The sequence below is a fragment of the Thrips palmi genome, unplaced genomic scaffold, assembly GCF_012932325.1.
Source record: "Thrips palmi isolate BJ-2018 unplaced genomic scaffold, TpBJ-2018v1 HiC_scaffold_3, whole genome shotgun sequence".
NCBI classification, from domain to species: domain Eukaryota; kingdom Metazoa; phylum Arthropoda; class Insecta; order Thysanoptera; family Thripidae; genus Thrips; species Thrips palmi.
In genome coordinates, this window is record NW_023144630.1 from 3,790,301 (window position 1) to 3,807,550 (window position 17,250).

Genomic DNA, 17,250 nt, shown 5'->3' on the forward strand with positions numbered 1-17,250 from the left:
GTGCAGTGTTTATTTTCCCCGCCAGTTAATTTGCCTCAAGCAGCCACGACTTATGTGGCTTGCAGTGTGGGCCGAAAAGGGCCGGCCGACCGGGAGTCGAACCCACGGCCCGCGCCTCGGCCGCGGACCGCGACGACAAGCGCGCCGGAAGCGGTGACTGATACCCGCTCCGGTATGGGGCACTGGCACGGCACTGCCGGCCAGCCCACACATTAATAAAGCCTCGCTCTGTCTCGCTCGCACACTGCGGGACGCCCCGCGAGTGCGAGGGAGACGAAGCGAGCGCTGACGGGCGGCGCGGCGGCCCGGCAGGTGTCAAAGGCTGAATGGGACCGGGGAGCGCCGCGGTGGCGACGGTGTGGTGACGCTGACGGCGACGCCGGCACTGACAAGACGAATTCACCGCCAGGGCCATACAGGCCGCCATACAGGCCGCGGGGGCTTTGGATGGGTCGGTCACACCGCACAGTGGGCCAGAAGACCGGCGGAGGCGGACCAAACTCCAGACGCGTTTTGAGCTCCAGAGTCGCTAAGCGGGACTCGAACGGACCGTGTGACCCCACCAATGGATTGCTCTCCGAACGAGGAATCCATTGGTGGGGTCACACGTTCGGTTCGTGACACAAACTTCGCGAACACTTTCGTTAGTTACGACGACTGGTCCGAACATTGAAACGCCAGAGGTTATTTGTGCGCGGGCAGACCCGGCGGATTTTTGTGGGACAAAGATAATTAATCAGGGGGCTGCTTGCCTCGGCGCGCCACCCCTGCACTCTCCGTCTTTGTCGCTCACACGGGCCGCCCTGCACTGATGCACTGCGAGTGCGAGGGAGACGGAGGGGGCTCCACCCCCTAATGATGTGAGATACTTGTATGCAGATGTTGGCGGCGGTCCAGGAAGGGGAGGGGGGAGGGAAACAGAAGCCCGCCCTGTGTCCCTAATTCATTTTCGCAAAGGCGGTAATGAGAACGATGCGTTTTTGAAATGCACCGCCTTTGAAGACTCCATAGAGCGTGTTCTACTTTTGTTTTTGTTTTTGTGTGCGACGCATCGTGTTTTTCGGGGGGCCTTGGCTGCGATCCTGGAATCCGGGTCGGCGCGTTTTTGTTTTACTGTATCTCACTTCCTGGGATGCTGGATGGCCGGAGCGATGTGTGTTGTTGCACACATGCGCAGCCACTCTGACAAAATTCCTCAATTGTTTTTAAAAAAATTTGCAAAAATTATAATTTTTGCCCGGTGGCTGAGTCGAAGAGGAATAATTGAAAACTACTCTGAAAATTAATTCAGTCTTATGCTCTCTTTTGACCAACTTATCAAAGGTGACAGACCTTTATTTGGGGCAAATAATTAAGATTTTTTTTTTATTTGATAAACGTTTGACAGTGTAGGACGCGTGCCCCCTTATCACGGTGTCGTGGCTCTCGCATGCCGACGCTACTTCAAGTCTCCGGACTCCTTTTCCTCTTCCCTGCCCGTTTTTTCACAGTGTGTGTGCCGCCCCCGCCGGAAGGGACCGGGGCTCACGTGACATCCAGATGAAGTCCCTCCTCGGCTGTCGTAGAAAATTAATAAATCTGTGTCTCTGCCTGCAAGTTCGGCCGACGGCTTTTACCCGAGATAGGAATCACATGTGTGGCCTTTGCAGTGGCGGATCCAGGCGGAGGGAGCACAGTGGGCCAGAAGACCGGTGGAGGCGGCCAAACTTCTAGACGCGTTTTGAGCTCCAGAGTCGCTAAACGGGACTCGCACCGAACGTGTGACTCCACCAATGGATTCCTCGTTCGGAGCGCAGGCGATTCTACAAAACGTTCCGAACGTCACCACTGCGAGGGCAGTCGCTGTACGTAGATTGGTTGCGCTCATGAAGGCTCATCTAGGAGCTCGCTGCCTGGTAAAAATGATAGTGGGCGTGCTCCCGCCGGGATTCGAACCCGCGCCTCCGGATCGAAGAGCTTGAGCTCGTTTGTGAGGATGATCGTTTTGAAACTTAATGCTCACGTTAATTACCTCATATATCAGACAGTGCTTCCATCACGGAGAGGGGTCGCGGGGGCGTCGGAGGAAAAAGGGGGGCGGGGGCGTTTTAGGCCGTTCGAGCCGCGCGGGCCTGCTAAGTTTTACAGTGGTGTAAAGTTTGGGCCCTCAAATTCTTGACCCGGCAAACGGTAAGATCTGTGGCATGAAACTGAAAGAAAGTCTGGAAAACGCAGAGTGTGCACTTTACGTTGAAGAAAATAAAAGATAAGGCCTCTTTTTGGCAGTGTGGCTGATGCCCCGGCTAATGTGCCGGGGGCTCGGGGCGATTTGAAGAGCATCGCTCTGCGTGCTCTGCGATATTTGAACGTGTCTCTCGGCGTGTTGCAGGTGGGTTCCTCTCCTCAATCCCGCGTCGGCGCTGACATCATTTCGGTAAGAGATTGGAATCGAAGGTCACGCAAGGGTTGGGGACAGATCGGCCCTCCAACGGTAGTCGGGGTGGCTTGTCTCTCCCGCGCGAGAGAGACGGGGCGACGGAGGTGGGCGGCTGGATCCGTATCACGAGATCCATCACGCGTGATGAGTGCCTATCGCTCAGTAACGGACAGGTAATTTCTGTGTGGACACTGGCTCGGCCGCATCGTTACCATCGTTATTGATTGGTGCTGACGGATAGACTCAGAGAGAGAGCGACAAGGATAGAAGCGCGTGCTCCATTTTCCATCGCCGAGGGCCCTTTTAGCTGCGCGAATGGGTCCGCCAGGCCCGCCAGCACACTGTGAGTCGTTGGGCCGTTTGAATGTTGGAATGGCTCTAGCGTCACAGTGGGCCAGAAGACCGGTATGGAGGCGGTCTAAACCCCGGACGCGTGTTGAGCTCCAGAGTCGCTAAATGGGACTCGAACCGAACGTGTGACCCCACCAATGGATTGCTCTCCGAACGAGGAATCCATTGGTGGGGTCACTCGTTCGGTTCGAGTCCTGTTTAGCGACTCTGGGGCTCAACACGCGTCTGGAGTTTTGGCCGCCTGCGCCGGTCTGCTGGCCCACTGCGCAGTGTTCGCTTTCCGGTCTGGATGAAAGTTTTGGGCCCGATAATTACAGCAGGGAATCGGTTTTCGGTCAACGCGGTTGACAGTGGCTACACCGTAGGGGCGGTGCGGCCGCGCTGAGGCGGGCTGCCCGGGCTGCCCGCGGCCAGACTGTCGTGTCGACATGATATAAATACGGATTAACGGACTATCAATGACACGGCCGGAGGTCTGGAGCGGCAGGCACTGCCGTGTTGGAATCTCGCCTTCTTTGATTGACTCGGCCGGGAAGCCACAGTCACAGAAACGCTCGATTTCGCCCTTTTCGGACACATTTACGACTTTTCGCATTAAAATCGTTTGATTTTGCGTTCCCGTCTTTTGGCGTAGTGCCCACGGACAATGTTGTCCGTCTCGGTGCGGATTTGTTCGCTCATGTTGTTGTTGTTGTTGTTGCCGCGGGCGGAATGTGGGTCAGCCCGTATTTGAGAAGTGCAGCGCGGTTTTGTTTTTGTTTTCCGACGGAAACAATCGGAAAGGGGCATCGCGGGCCGTAAAGAGTGCAATGCAATCTGCAGCCGTTCCGGACAGGAAGTGAAATATTAATAGCATTAATAGCCTTTGGCGGCGTTGCCCTGCGGCTTGCGGTGCCGATGGGGGCGCCACCGTCGCCAGAAGAAAAAAAAGAGCGGAGAGGAAGGCAAGGGGATTTTACGATTTTTCGACATTTGCTTTATTTTCCATCAAGATGCCGGCGCCCGCTCTCGTCTGCCTGCTTCGCTCGCTTCGCTCGGGTCTGAATGGTTCCATTCTGGGCCGTTCCTTCTGCCTGTACACTGCAACCAGCATTTCGACTCGCAGCCCTCTGATCCGTCTCTGTCAGACACACTGTCCGCGGCCGTGTTTTGCGGATTTTTTTTTTGTGAATCGGTTGAAAATAGAATTAATACGCACTTCTCTCAAGGTTTGTTTCAAATTTTTGGTGAAATTTGGTGCAGTTTTGAGGAAATTTTGCGCTGGTTTCTTTTTGGAGGGTACTAAGTTAAAGTGAAATTTGACCGAGTGTAAAGCCAAAGTATTTTTAAATTTTCCTGTAAATTTTTTTAAAATTTTTGGTGGAAAATTAAAAGACAAACATTGTTGAATGTTTTTAAAAAAATGTGATAATTTTTTTTTAATTTTTGGTATGATACAGTGGAATTTTCCATCATTATTGATCAAGATTTTTTTTGCGAGTGCCGGACTGGTGTCCACTTGGTGCTGGGGGCGATTACCGCTCGTGGGGGCGATTCGCCGATTTGTCGCGGCTTTGGGGTGGACCCTCGGGGTGGACCAGCCGAGCCGAGGGGAGGCAGGCCGCGCCGCCGCCGCGCTAATGAATCTGTTTATTGAATCGCTTAGCGACGGCCCCTCGGGGAAAAGAAAATAAATGGAGCGGTGTCACGTTACGGGGCGGTCTCGCTTCCTAGGACGCAAATTCGCCGCCGATCTTCGCTCTCTGTCGCCCTCGCGAGTGCGAGGGAGACGGGGCGACTTCGGCTCCGCGCTCGTTACTCCGATTGGACGCGAACTGTTTGAATGCCCCGCCGCCCCGGAATTTCGGCGGTGGGGGCGGGGAGTATAGTTTTACTGCTAATTGGCAACGGCCCTTTTATCCGGCTGTCCTCGGGCCGGCAAGGCGTCGGCAGGGCGTCGCCGCACAGTGGGCCAGAAGGCCGGTGGAGGCGGCCGAACCTCTAGACGCGTTTTGAGCTCCAGAGCCCCCAAACAGGCCTCGACTCGAACGAGTGACCCCACCAATGGATTCCTCGTTCGGAGAGCAATCCATTGGTGGGGTCACACGCTCGGTTCGAGTCCCATTTAGCGACTCTGGAGCTCAAAACGCGTCCGGGCTTTTTGGCCGCCTCCCCTCACTGTGGCGTGGCCTGCCGTGACGCCGTGACCTGGAGAGCCCCTCGTTGTCGCCACTGTTGTGACTCTGGGGCGTTATCGTGGCCGTGCGCGGCGTTGCCCGGCGCCGTGGGGGGCGGGGCGGGGGCCCCACCGTGGGGCGCGGCGCTGGGCGCTCCGCGGGGGGCCGTAGTAACACTTGCTAACACGGTCCGACCGAGCTGCTCACGAAGCGAGCGAGAAGGCCTCAAGTTCGGCCGCCGCTACGCTTCTGCCCGTGGCGGAATGCAAGCGGCTCACTGCCCCCCCCCCCCCTTGCCCCCTCCTCCACATGTGGCGGTGGCGAAAATAACGCGTCTAAGTGCGAGCATGATATGACGGACCACGTCATGAAAGTCCGCCCGTCTCGACGCGCGGCGCGCCGGTTTATTGTGTGTGTGTGTGTGTGGCGCCGCCCGCCCCATTCCTTGTCACGTTCCTAGACCACCTCGTACGCGGACTCCCCCCCCCCCCCTCTCTGTCGGTACCGCGGCGCGCCACATTCTATTTACCTGTGAGCGCGCGGTTAGTGCGGTACAGTCGAACAAGAAAACAAATACCAACGCGATTTCCCTCCTCGGTTCTTTTCTTTTTCTGGCGATTTAAATCTGTGTGTTCGGCGTGTGCTGTGGAATATTCCTTTGTCGCCGCTGGCAGGAATGCCTCTCACAGACGCGCGCACACACTCTCACGAGCACACACCTCCATTCATTTTCCTATGAATGGCCCGCTAGTGTTAGATAGTACGTGTGCCAGAATAATAGCTTGTTTTGGGTGGCGGCGCGGCCGAAACAAGCGACGCAAGTCACTCCTTCGGCAAAAGCGCTTCCGGTGCTCCAGAGTCGCTAAACAGGACTCGAGAGGAATCCATTGGTGGGGTCACACGTGCGGTTCGAGGCCTGTTTAGCGACTCTGGAGCTCAAAACGCGTCTAGAGTTTTAGCCGCCGGCGCCGGTCTTGGGCCCTCTGTGCGACGAACCCTCGCTGCCGGTAACTGCGGGTCGATTTCGCCCCGTTTTCTTTGATATAAAGCTAAATTTACCAGGGCTGTGTCGGCCGTCTGCCCGGTCGACCGCGCCCGGTACATGACTCGAATACCTCTAGAGTGCGGGTTACCCCTCGATCTACAGGCGTGAGCTGCGACCACGGAAAAGTTTTTTTTAGGCTTGCTCAGCGAAATCGTTCAGGTTGGAATAAATTTTAAAGCTCACAGGTAAAGGATATTTTTTGGGGGAAATCCAGCTGAATTAAAGAAATGGAAAACATTGGGGTCAAGTTTTGCGATTGCGACGTACTAATTGTAAAATTACCTCGACGAACGCGCAATCAGGGGATCTGTCGCCGAGAAGCCTTTCGCCGAAGGCAGAGCGGCTCCTCTGCAATAATGGCGGGACGGCGAGAGCGGCCGGAAGTGGAGGGGGAACCGGAAACGGAGCGCGGCGCGCGCCAAATTTCATTTGCCGCCAATCCGCGCCCATTTGTTGTTTGTTTTTGTTGGAAACAATTTGTTTCCGAATAACGCGCTAGGCGCGTTCAATTTGTTCCCCTCACCTTTTTCCCCGGTCATTAGACTCTCGTGTGAGTGAGTGTCCGCGCGTTTCCGATATTCTCTCTCTCCTTTTTTCCCTTCTTCGTTTTCCCTCCCTCTCGCGCGTGACTCACCCGGGATAGCACCTCACTTTTCACCGTGCCCACTGTAAGTGGAAGCCTTTGCCCGACTTTTGATGTTACGTTTTTTTTTGTTTTTTTTTGTTTTTTTATTAAGTTTTTTTTATTTTTTAGTGTTTTGTTTACAATTTTGCCCGTGTTTACGCAATTTCGAGAAGGTGGAAAAGCACGGATGCTTATGTAGAAAATTGTAATTATTGTTTTCTTTGATTTTGAGTCCTGCGTGCCGCGCTTTTCCGAGCGCGTCGACAGTTTTACGCCGTTTCGTTATTGAATCACATCCGGCTCGCCTGGCTGTGACTGGCTGTGCCTGGCTGGGCGCTCCGATCGGATGGGAGGTCCGATTAGGCGTTGATGAAGTTGTCGCCGCGTTCGTTTTGGAGCGCGCGGCGGCCGAGTCGGCCGAGGCGGCCGGCATGAATGGACCCCGCATTGCTACGCATTGCGCCACACCTCTGGCACACTCTGAATCGCATTGCGATTCGCCAAGAGTTATGGCCGCCGTGCCCAGGCTTGTTTATGGTGATTATCCTGGCCTGGCCCTATTTTTGCTCATTTGGCTCGCGGCTAGTCCGATCAACAAGTTCGCTTTCTCACCCAAATAGTTGTGCGTGACACTTCAAATTTGGAACCAAAAAGTTTTTTTTTTTTAATTAATTGTTTGCAGTAAACAGCGTTGTTTCCCAGAAGCAGAGCCGAAATTTCGGAAGTTTGGTCACGTGATCGATGCGCTGTACTAGAAAGTGGCCGCTGTGCCGGTCGGACCGAGCAGCCAGCCCTGAGAGGCACTGAGAGGTGCGCGGGTGTGATAAATGATCGATTCTAACTTAATATTCACCCAGGGCGGCCCTATACTGCACGCAAAGCCAAATACAGATTAACCATTGGGCGTCGCTAGCCGCCCCCGGCGCTGGTACTTTGTCAGGGCGTGGCCTGGCGCGGCGCGGCCCAGAACCTGATGATGTCGACGATAAGATCGCGCGTGCCGCGGCGTGCCGCGAGCCCGTGGGGCCCGCGGGGCCCGTGGGGGGCGAGGTGCCTTAAAGTGATCGGATGCGTAAAGGATGTGGTCGCTTAACGACCAATATCGCCCGGGGACCTGCTGAACTGAATTCCAGTGTGATGCTTCGCCACGTCGACGACCCCACAATGTGGATCGGGCTTTTTATTGTTTTGTTTCTTTTAAATTTCCCGCGCTGACAGGCGGATTAATTAATCCGGGTGTAGTGGTCGGCTAATGGCCCGACGCGTCCAATTTGCTGGACCGGGCACGAGCCGATGCAGTGACCTCAGCGTGGGAGAAGGAGGGGAGGAGGAAGAAGAGGACCGAGCAAGAGGAAGAACAAGGAGCACATTAGGAGATTTTGATCCAGGAGAAGATTCAGAGCAAGCTGGAGACTTCGAGCAAAGAAGAAAAATGAGACGAAAGAGCAAAGCGAAGGACGAGAAGAGAAAGAGGAACGAAGAAGACAGCGAGCTGCACAGTTGATGAGGCGCCTGTCCGGCAAGGATCAACTCCTTGATGAAATCGACGTGTAAGGAACGCGTCTCGGCCATTTGTTGAATTTGGTCATCCTCTGGCTGCGCCGATGGCTACGGCCCCGGCGCCAGATGGTTGTCACGCCTATCGATTTGTTTCCCCGTTGAGAGGGTGTCGGCTGAGGTAGATGAATGCCGTCCCGATGGACCCCGCTTGATGTGTTTGTGAAGTATCAATCATGGATGAGCGCACCTGATTCACCTCTGGCTTGCCTCCGACTCGCCTTTGGCTCCACTGTGAGGCCTAAGCGCTTTCCCGCACTGCTTTACAAGGTTCTGAATGGCATCTGCAGCTCTGAGCCATGTGAAGTTTTGCCATCAACGAAGGACACGGATCCAGAGGGCAAATTTGACAGTGACCTCATCAGATGTAAGCAGGCGAACATTGATGTCAACGGGGGACCTCCCGGTAGACCCTTTCTGGCTCCTCCCAAACAAAGTCCTCTGATCACGTGAACAAGGAACCCACTGACTGACTGATCAAACTCGCTTCCGAGGACCATGAGGCTTGTGGCTGTTTTTGATTGGCGTGACACATGATTGGAGGGAGAGGGACGGCGAAGCGGGTCGAGGGGGCATTAGCGTTCGGGCGCTAACTGCCACGCCACCGCCACGGCTACCAACCAACCCGAGGGGCATTCAGTTTGCCGAGGAGATGCTGTTTGTTGTGCGTGTTCAGCTAGGCGAGAGCCGATGGCTGGCAAGCCATGGCAAGCCGAACAAGTCGGATTAGCCGCGCGTGTCGCTTTGTGAGGTGGGCCGTCTATTCGCACGCAGTGCCACGCACGCACCACCCTTGTGGGTAAATAAAGCAATCTGCCGCCCCGCCGGGCTGTGCCGGGCCCGGCCCGCACAATGGAGGCGTCGGGATGGAGCCGTCGAGGTAGTCAAGTGGTCCAGACAGACTCCCGTGTCGTGTGTTTAATATTGACATTAGAAAACGATTTATCTCAGTCGTCGCCGGGGTGGCCAGCCGACGAGTCCGGGTGGGGCTGCTTGGGGCCGCCGCCGGTTGTCCTGGGTGGCTTTTTATCGGCTGGAATAAATTGTGTCGAAGCGGCCTGGAGGTTCCGGAGGTGACAAATCGATCTGGACGGCCCCTTTTTCAGTGGACTGATCATCGAACACGCCCAGGACTCACTTCTCCTCGGAAGCAAGAATCACGTTGCTGACGACTGGGGAGATTTTTCAGGTCAAAACAACTCTGACACCTTTTAACAGTGTGGCGACGCTGCTCACGCGTGGCTGGCGTGACCGCACGCCGCCTGCACGGCCTGTACGGGGACGACGGGGCCGGTCGGCGCGGCTGGGCTCGGTGCTCGACTCGTCCGCCCGGACTGGATTGCCCGCGATAGAACCCGCATGTGTGCCGTACGTTCACGCTCCAATGGCCACCTGTGTGGGAATCCGCGTGCACCGCCTCCCCCTCCCCGCCTCTCTCTCCCAGTGATTAGCGCACAGCGAGATCTTGGAATCGGACCTGCCGTGTCCGGTCTGTGTCGCAACAAGAAAAGGATTAGCGACGGAAACGATTGTTGAGAAAATAACTGTGCAATTTTGCTCAAGTTTTTTCCTTTGTTTTTTTTTTTTTCGTGTGTGAAGTGTGTGCGAGTTTGTGTAGGAAAACGTCCGTTTCAGAATGCGCTAGGATAGTGTCCTGATGAAGGGGCGCGCCCCAGCGGATTTGGCAGGGGATTTGTCCTGCCTCCTTGCCGGTGGCTTGCCCGGTGGCTTGCCCGGTGGCTTGCCCGGTGGCTTGCCGTGCTTGCCCGGTGGCTTGCCCGGTGGCTTGCCCCGTAGCTTGCCCGGTGGCTTGCCCGGTGCCTTGTCGCGAACACTGCCGGCCCTTTGTGGCCAAGCCCCGTGTAATTGTGAATACCCCCACCCCTTGCCCCTCCCCGCTAGCAAGCTCGCAATCGTGTCTTTGGCGGCCCTGAAGCGTCGCGACTTGCTTTGCGGCCGATCGGCGTGCGCAGGAGATTTGGACGGAACTCGTTTCCCCCGGCGATTGGATTTGAGGAACGATTCGCCAACTCTGTAAATGATGTCACGTTTCCGTGCGCTGTCTTGCAGCACCTCTAGGCATCGTGTATGCACCCCACCCTGCGTCGCCCTGCTTAGGGACGCGTCAGGAAGCAACAGATGACCCGACAGCCCCTGTTTACCTTCCGGGTGTGTTTCTGTGAGTGTGTGTGTGTGTGTGCGGCTATCGTCTCATCTGCTCTATTGAAAAGGGAAATATTGTTTATGGAAGCGTTATGCATATCATGAGCGTGTGGTCTACATCCCGCGGCTTTGTGTAGCACAGAATGCCCCCCGCTGCGTAGCATCCCCCTCCCCTTGAATCCGTCCCCCTGCAACCCCCTGCCTCGTATTGGTAAGATGTAATCCCACTTGAATGGAGACATTAAAAAACGCCTGGGCACCTCCGATTCACCACCGCCACCCTCCTCTCCGAAGACGCGCGGTTGTCATGTGTTGTTTTTAGGCTGAACGGATGAGGGCATGTGGCCTGCTTCGAATGTCGATGACCCCCCCCATCCGCGCTGGCCGTTCATGGCATCAAAGACATCTCTAACCAGTGGACACACTACTGACTCTTCAAATTTTACCCGAGGTTTTCATTTGAAGTTTCAACAATATAAAACGAGCCTATTGTAAGAAATTTCAAGACTTCGTCACCACGCGACTACGAAGTGTTGCCTAGAGAAGTGTATTCTTTTCATTAGAATCTCTAGCCAACGAACTTCAGACCAGCGTAGTTTCATCATGACAATAGAGAACGCGTGTGACGAGGACACACTCCCCGGGGTGCGAGCAATACTGTTTCCAAGGTGGCCGCTTCTGGACTGTGCCCCGTCCACAGTAAAACCAGGATGCTACGAGGGTCGAGTTGCAAAAGACGGGAATGTTTCGGGCCGGTTAGAAAAACAGCATGGCGGCTCCTTTGCATGTTTCATCGCGAGGCGGCCATTTTTCGACTACGGGGAGGTAATTTGGTGCCTCCCCCGAGGCGAGCTCGACCCAATAGCTTTGCGCCGATCACAGGCCCTGATAAGCACCTAATAATCGGTAATAACCGTGGCATATTCCCCGCCGCCTCCCGCGGCCGGTTTTATAGCACACATCGACCGCTCGGAGCTTTGTTTCGGCTGGCCCTTTCTTTCGGGGCCAGCGAGAATACGCTGTGCAATTTTGGGCCGTTTCTTGTCGATTTGTGGGGTTTTCTTTTTGCCCCAGCGAGGATCGACAAATGATGATACTCCTCGGGAAATGCAGACGGAGGGAGAACAAATGGAGAGGCAAAGGCGGTGGCGAGGTGAAGGGGAGTTTACATTCTGGTCGGCGCCGCCGAGCCGCCTCTGCTGTAAACGGTTTTCATTAGGGCAAGGAGGGGAGCAAATCGAAGAGGCTCCTTTCTCTCTCTAGCTGCCGTTGCTTCGTCCTCTCCATCCTCGTCCGATTCCGTTCTTCTTTGCCCCCTTTTCCTTGTTCGCCCGCTGCTTCTTCAGCCCTTCGCCCTCCCATTTGGCAAGAGGTGTGCCAGGGCCGCCAGGGATCCATCAAGGGTCTTATAGCGGGCCTTTGCGGTGAGAGGTAGTTCCTCATTCGCTGAGTTTACACGCGGTCAGAGGGACAATGCAACCTGACGCAAGCCTGTCCCTGATGAGACAGTTCGCCATTTCCTGCACACTCAATGTTTTTGTGCAGAATTTGTTCGAGGCGTTACTGTTTTAAGACCATATGAACTGTTAGTGCGCGGTTCTGCACTAAAATAGGGGATTATGTCCAAAAAATCGCTGATTATTGTACATTATTGTACATTTCCCTTTAGCATAGTCGTTTTTTTAGTAACCTGCCATTTTGTGTTGATATTTTCGGAGGCTGTGTTGGGATTCATTTGTTTTAGGTGGCTTGCTTTCTAATTTGGTTGAACGGCAAGGAAATTAGTCTAGGGGCCGCGTGGGCCGTGAGTTAGATAAATCGAGTTTCCGGCTGTTGCTCTTCTTGTTGTTGCTGAGCAGAGATGAGGCGAGTTGAACCGTACGGGCTGCAGGCGATTAGGTATAGGCCGAGACGCACGGCGCAGCCGCAGCCGAAGGAAGACAAATTCGCCCGGAACTTGAGAGAGCAGGTGATGAGGACGACGGGAGGAGAGAAAATTGATTTGGAATTGGTGGTCATTTAGAGCGCCTTGCCTGTGGGAGAGCAGCACCTGAGGCCTAGGGGGTGTGGGAGGACTGTTGTTGTTTTTCGGTATTCAACGTGCGTGTTGTTGTTGTTTGTTGCAGTTATACGAAATCAACGATGACCCGAAGAGAAAGGAGTTCCTGGACGACCTGTTCAGCTACATGCAGAAGCGAAGTGAGTCACCCTTTTCTTTTAAAGAAATCAACGGGAGAAACAAAGTGATCCGCGAGTGACGATCCGGCCGAGGGTTGAGGTGTGATGAATCGGCCGGGCTCGGCCCTGCGCGGCAACGCCGGGGCACCGCCTTGCTTTAATTGAAACAGTTTGACGGGTGAAAAATAAGGTCTTTAAATCACGCGTGGGTGCGTATCATTTTCCTTGCTTCGATATGCGCACACGCGCTTGAGACGGACGTCGGAAAAAACTCTCCGTCATGTCGAATTTCGGTTTCTGGCCGATTCGTTTGAAAATATTTTTTGGAGAGTGCTCGTCGGCTTTTTTGATATAACCCTTTCGGTCCTTTGTCGTTGCGGTTGTGTCGCAATCGCTTTTGACAATTTTTATGCCCGTATTTTTGTTTTTACGGTGTGGCCCGCCGCCGCCCCTCCCCCTCCGGTCGCCGAAGGCGAGACCGCCGCTCGATTCGCTTCAATGTTGCAGAGAGACAGAGAGGGATTCTCGGAAATTTTTGGCGGGCCGTGTGTATAAACACGTAGACATTACTTTCGACGGGTAACTGAGGTAAATGGGGTAAATGACTGTCTGAAAAAATCTTTTTTAAAACCAGAACGAAAAACAGGATAATTGAGTTCGATGAGACCTTGAAAGCGGTGCAAGAGGGGGTAAATCGTTGTGAGGTGCCCAGGCAATGGGTGTCTCAGAAACTGTCAACTATAGTGAATATTGAGTGACTCGAACCGTGACTGGAGGACCAACCAGGGTGATTCGGATGACTGTGTGGAGCGGCGGGTTGGTGAGGTAACCATCGGGCATCCCCTCCGCGGTGTAACTGGAGTTACCCGGAGTCCGTCCGGGGTCGGTGCAGGTTACCCGTGTCGATAACTCAGGTGGAATCATGCACTACACGTACACCGAGATAATTAGGAATCCGGACCTGCATTATCGCCCTGCTGTCCGTCTGTCCGCCTAACGGCCTTGATCGATGCCCGGGGAAATGAGTGGGGAAGTAAGCGAGGGGTATCGCCAGCCCAGGGCGGCCCGTCGCGGGGTATCGACGTTTTGGCGCGCTCCGCTTCCGGCGTGAGTCACACGGTCAAAGTCGCCCAGCTTGCGCCGCGCCGAGCGTGCGCGGCCGCGGATGGAACAATTTCAAGCCGGATTAGAATGTGTTGGGCGGACGGCGAGACACGGCCGAGTCGGGGGAGGGGGGGGGGGGCCTCTGCGAAGGAGGTTTGCAACAAATCAAGCAGCCGGCCGCCATGTGTGTGTGTGTGTGTTTTCTGGACGGCCGTAAAGGCCGGCAAAGGAGGGGAGTGGGGGGAGGGAGGGCCGGAATGTAAAACTTGCATCACAAAGTCCATCGCGAGAGCGATATTGACATTTATGAATCGCACACACACACACACGTGCTCGCTCGCCGCCCTCTGTGTGTGGTTGTGGCCGGGGGCGTTGGTCAGCCCGTTGTCCACCTTGATGCGAAAGGCTAGTGCCTGCTGGGGTTCCGTGTTGCCGCCGTGGCCCGGGGGGGGGGGGGGGGGGGGGGGGGGCTTGGCACTACGCTGCTCTCGGCCACCGCGGCCAGAGCGTTGACTATTCTGGACCGGATATGGAGCCGGCCGGAAGGGCGGATGGTGAACTGCCGGGGTGAACGTGGTGACTGGAGACGGTGAAAAAGGGTCTCGCTCTGTCTCTCTCGCACTCGAAGGGTAGTGCCGTGAGGGTGCGAGAGAGACAGGCGGGCACTGCGAGCGTGCGGAGCCCCGTGGCGACGGCCAGCCCGCCACACGCGCATGCCGCCGGGTTGCCTAACCTCGCCTCTCTCTCTCTCTCTCTCTCTCTCTCTCTCTCTCTCTCTCTCTCTGCGAGTGCTCTTTCCCGCGCCGATGCTGACTCTCTCATCGCCCCTATCATTGTAGCAGGTTGGCATACGGCTCGGGTCTTTAAAGGACTGAAGGTGGAGGGGGGGAGGCAAGGTACCGAGCGTAGCTAACCAGCAGCATATAGCACGGGACGTAACTGACTTGGCTAAACGCTGGCTATAAAACCCGGCCGCCACCTCCCCCCCCCCTTCTCTCCGTCGGCCGCAAGCGCAAACTACGTGCTGACAATGTAGCTACCCGCACCGGACGCCACGCTCGCCACGCTCGCCGCGGCGGATTGAAAGCAACGTGGACGGATCGAGCGTGGGCACCGAAGCCACGCTCGCGCCAAAGGCGGCGCAGGCGGCGCGTCTCTCTATTTTTTTCCCATGGCTCCTCGCCTCGTCAGCTGTCGTAATATATAAATATCTAAGTGAGGCCCGCCGCTGTGTCTCTGAGAGAGAGAGAGAGAGGTGTCTTCCAATTACGAGGCATTATCCGATTCATTCGTCATTTCCATTCATTCGTATTGTCCTTCGCGTCCGGACGTCCGGCCCAGTTGTGTGTGCGAGAGAGAGAGAGAGAGAGAGAGAGAGAGAGAGAGAGAGCCTGTGTGTAGAGGCGTTAATGACACGGCCTTTGGATACATGTCGTGTTCTCGGCCTGTTCGTGCGAGAAAACGCCCCTGCGTATTGATGTTGGCGGATCGCTGCGGGTCAAATCCGTGGAGGTCGCTGCCCCCGCATTGCCGCTCTTGTTTTTGTTGTTGTTCTGTTTGCCTTGCTGTTGTTGTTGGGCGATCCAAGTCGTGCGCCTCGATAGCCGCCCTCCCGCCGGGCGGCGTTATCAGATGGCGTCCTGCGGAAGCCGGTTCGATTATCGAGTTCGATTTATCGTCGCTGCTGGGGGTGGCTGGCGACACAGTGGGCCAGAAGACCGGTGGAGGCGGCCGAAATCCAGGACGCGTTTTAAGCTCCAGAGTCACTAAAAGGGACTCGAACCGAACGTGTGACCCCACTAATGGACTGCTCTCCGAACAAGGAATCCGTTGGTGGGGTCACACGTTCAGTTTGAGTCCCGTTTAGCGACCAGAGTTTGGGCCGCCTCCACCGGTCTTCTGGCCCACTGTGGTGGCGCGCTCTGGCGGCGGCGCGGCGAATCGAGAGTATCGCGGATGAAAATGATTCTAGGAATTAATGAGCGCCGTCCTGCAACTTGCTTTTACCGCGAAGCCGTTCGCTCCGTCTCCCTCCGACGGGCCGCCGGCCCCCGAGTGCGAGCGAGACGGCGTGCAGTGGAACGCCTTGTTAATAATTGGAACTGATACGCTATAAAAGCGCCTGATGAGCGGTCTGCGGTGTCGTGGCGTGGCGTGCCGTGCCGTGCCGAGCGCGGACGTGGAGGCAAAAAGAAACGCTGCGGCGGCGCGCTGGCGGGCGTCGAACCCGCGCTCCTCGGCGTCGCCGTGAATGGGGCGCCACGCCGCCATTGACTGTCGGACAAAGCGCTGCGCCGTCTCTCTCGCACTGGCGGGGCGCCCCGAAGCGGTGCGAGAGAGACGCAGCGACGGGGCACTGTTTGGAAGAATCGGCCTCTGGCGAATTTGGGAGTGAAGGATTGCCAACCTCACCCCGCAAAACTCTGGACGCGTTTTGGCCGCTTGGATATCGGGGAGTTTCCCATAGACACGCTGGGGTTGGCAACCCTTTCGGCAGATTGTTGGAATTTCGGCTGCCTTGTGTGGCTACACTGGCAGCGGGTCGCTGGCGAGCGGTTTCCGAACCGAACTCCATTTGACAGTGTACTTATCGCACGCGAGCGTGCCCGAGCGTGGACGGATGGGGTGCCGTGTCTTTGCCGTGTCACTGCTCGACAATTATTCAAATGGCACGCCAATAAAGCCGACTGCGATATAATTTTATTCAAATGATTGAAATTTCTCTCCTCTTTTTTTCGGCATTTCGTCATCGTGCTGCCGCGCGTGCGTCTCGAGGCCGTCGTTTTTATCGATATTTTTTCCCCTGTGCATTTTGAATCGCCTCTAAATAATGGGACGTTGCATCTCCATCGCGGTGGGTATTGACAGATACCTGTCTGCGCGCACCGCGCCGCGCGTACCCGGTATCGGAGGTGTTTGTCAAGCGGGTACGGCCTGAAAGCGTCGGCCTCTATTTGTCTTCCGTCCGTCTCTTGTTTTCCCATCTTTCCGGACAAAAGTTTATATAAACGAGCTGGGCCTTTGTGTGGGGCCGCGGCGCCCGCAGCGCCCAGAGAGTACTTTTGCCGTTTGTTTCGATTTATGTTTTTTTTTTTTGCCAAATTTTAGTTTGAGTGGCACTTTACGTCAGTCCCAGCCAATCTAATTAATTTTTGAAAAAAATTATCCGCCGTTTCTCTGTTTTTAAAAGTCAATTTATTTAAAATTTGAAATCCATCCTTTTCTTCTCAAAAATTGGATAGTTAGTCACAGTTATTTTCTCATTCTTGTTTCTTCATTTTATTTTTCGTTTCCATTTTTTTTAATCGCTGGCGCTCGGCGCGTCTCGTCTCCAATACCCCGAAGCCCGGCCGGAGCAGGCCGGAGCCCGGACCGGGCTGTTTGTCCATCGAATTATTTGTTCGGCGTGTTTGCGTCGCGGCCCGCCAACCAAAACGGGAAGGTAGAAAGTGGCGCGGTCGCGGCCGAAATGGGAACTTACTTTTAGGTTAGGCTGCTCGCGTCGAGTCGATGGACGGATGGCGATGGGAGGTGAATGAATGAATGAATGAATGAATGAATGAATGAATGAATGAATGAATGAATGAGAATGAATGATAAATGAGGTAGCATAACCGTATGAAGTGGATGAAAGGCCACTGGACGAATGAACAGT

General features: G+C 55.3%; 1 protein-coding gene across 1 annotated transcript in view; it reads left to right on the plus strand.

Moving 5' to 3' along the window:
* The window catches only part of LOC117648418, a 39,344-nt gene that overhangs the window by 9,253 nt on the left and 12,841 nt on the right, over window positions 1-17,250 (plus strand). The window contains exon 2 of the mRNA XM_034390923.1: window positions 12,440-12,512. Coding sequence (XP_034246814.1) covers window positions 12,440-12,512 — 73 coding nt within the window. The remainder of the gene's footprint in view (window positions 1-12,439; window positions 12,513-17,250) is intronic.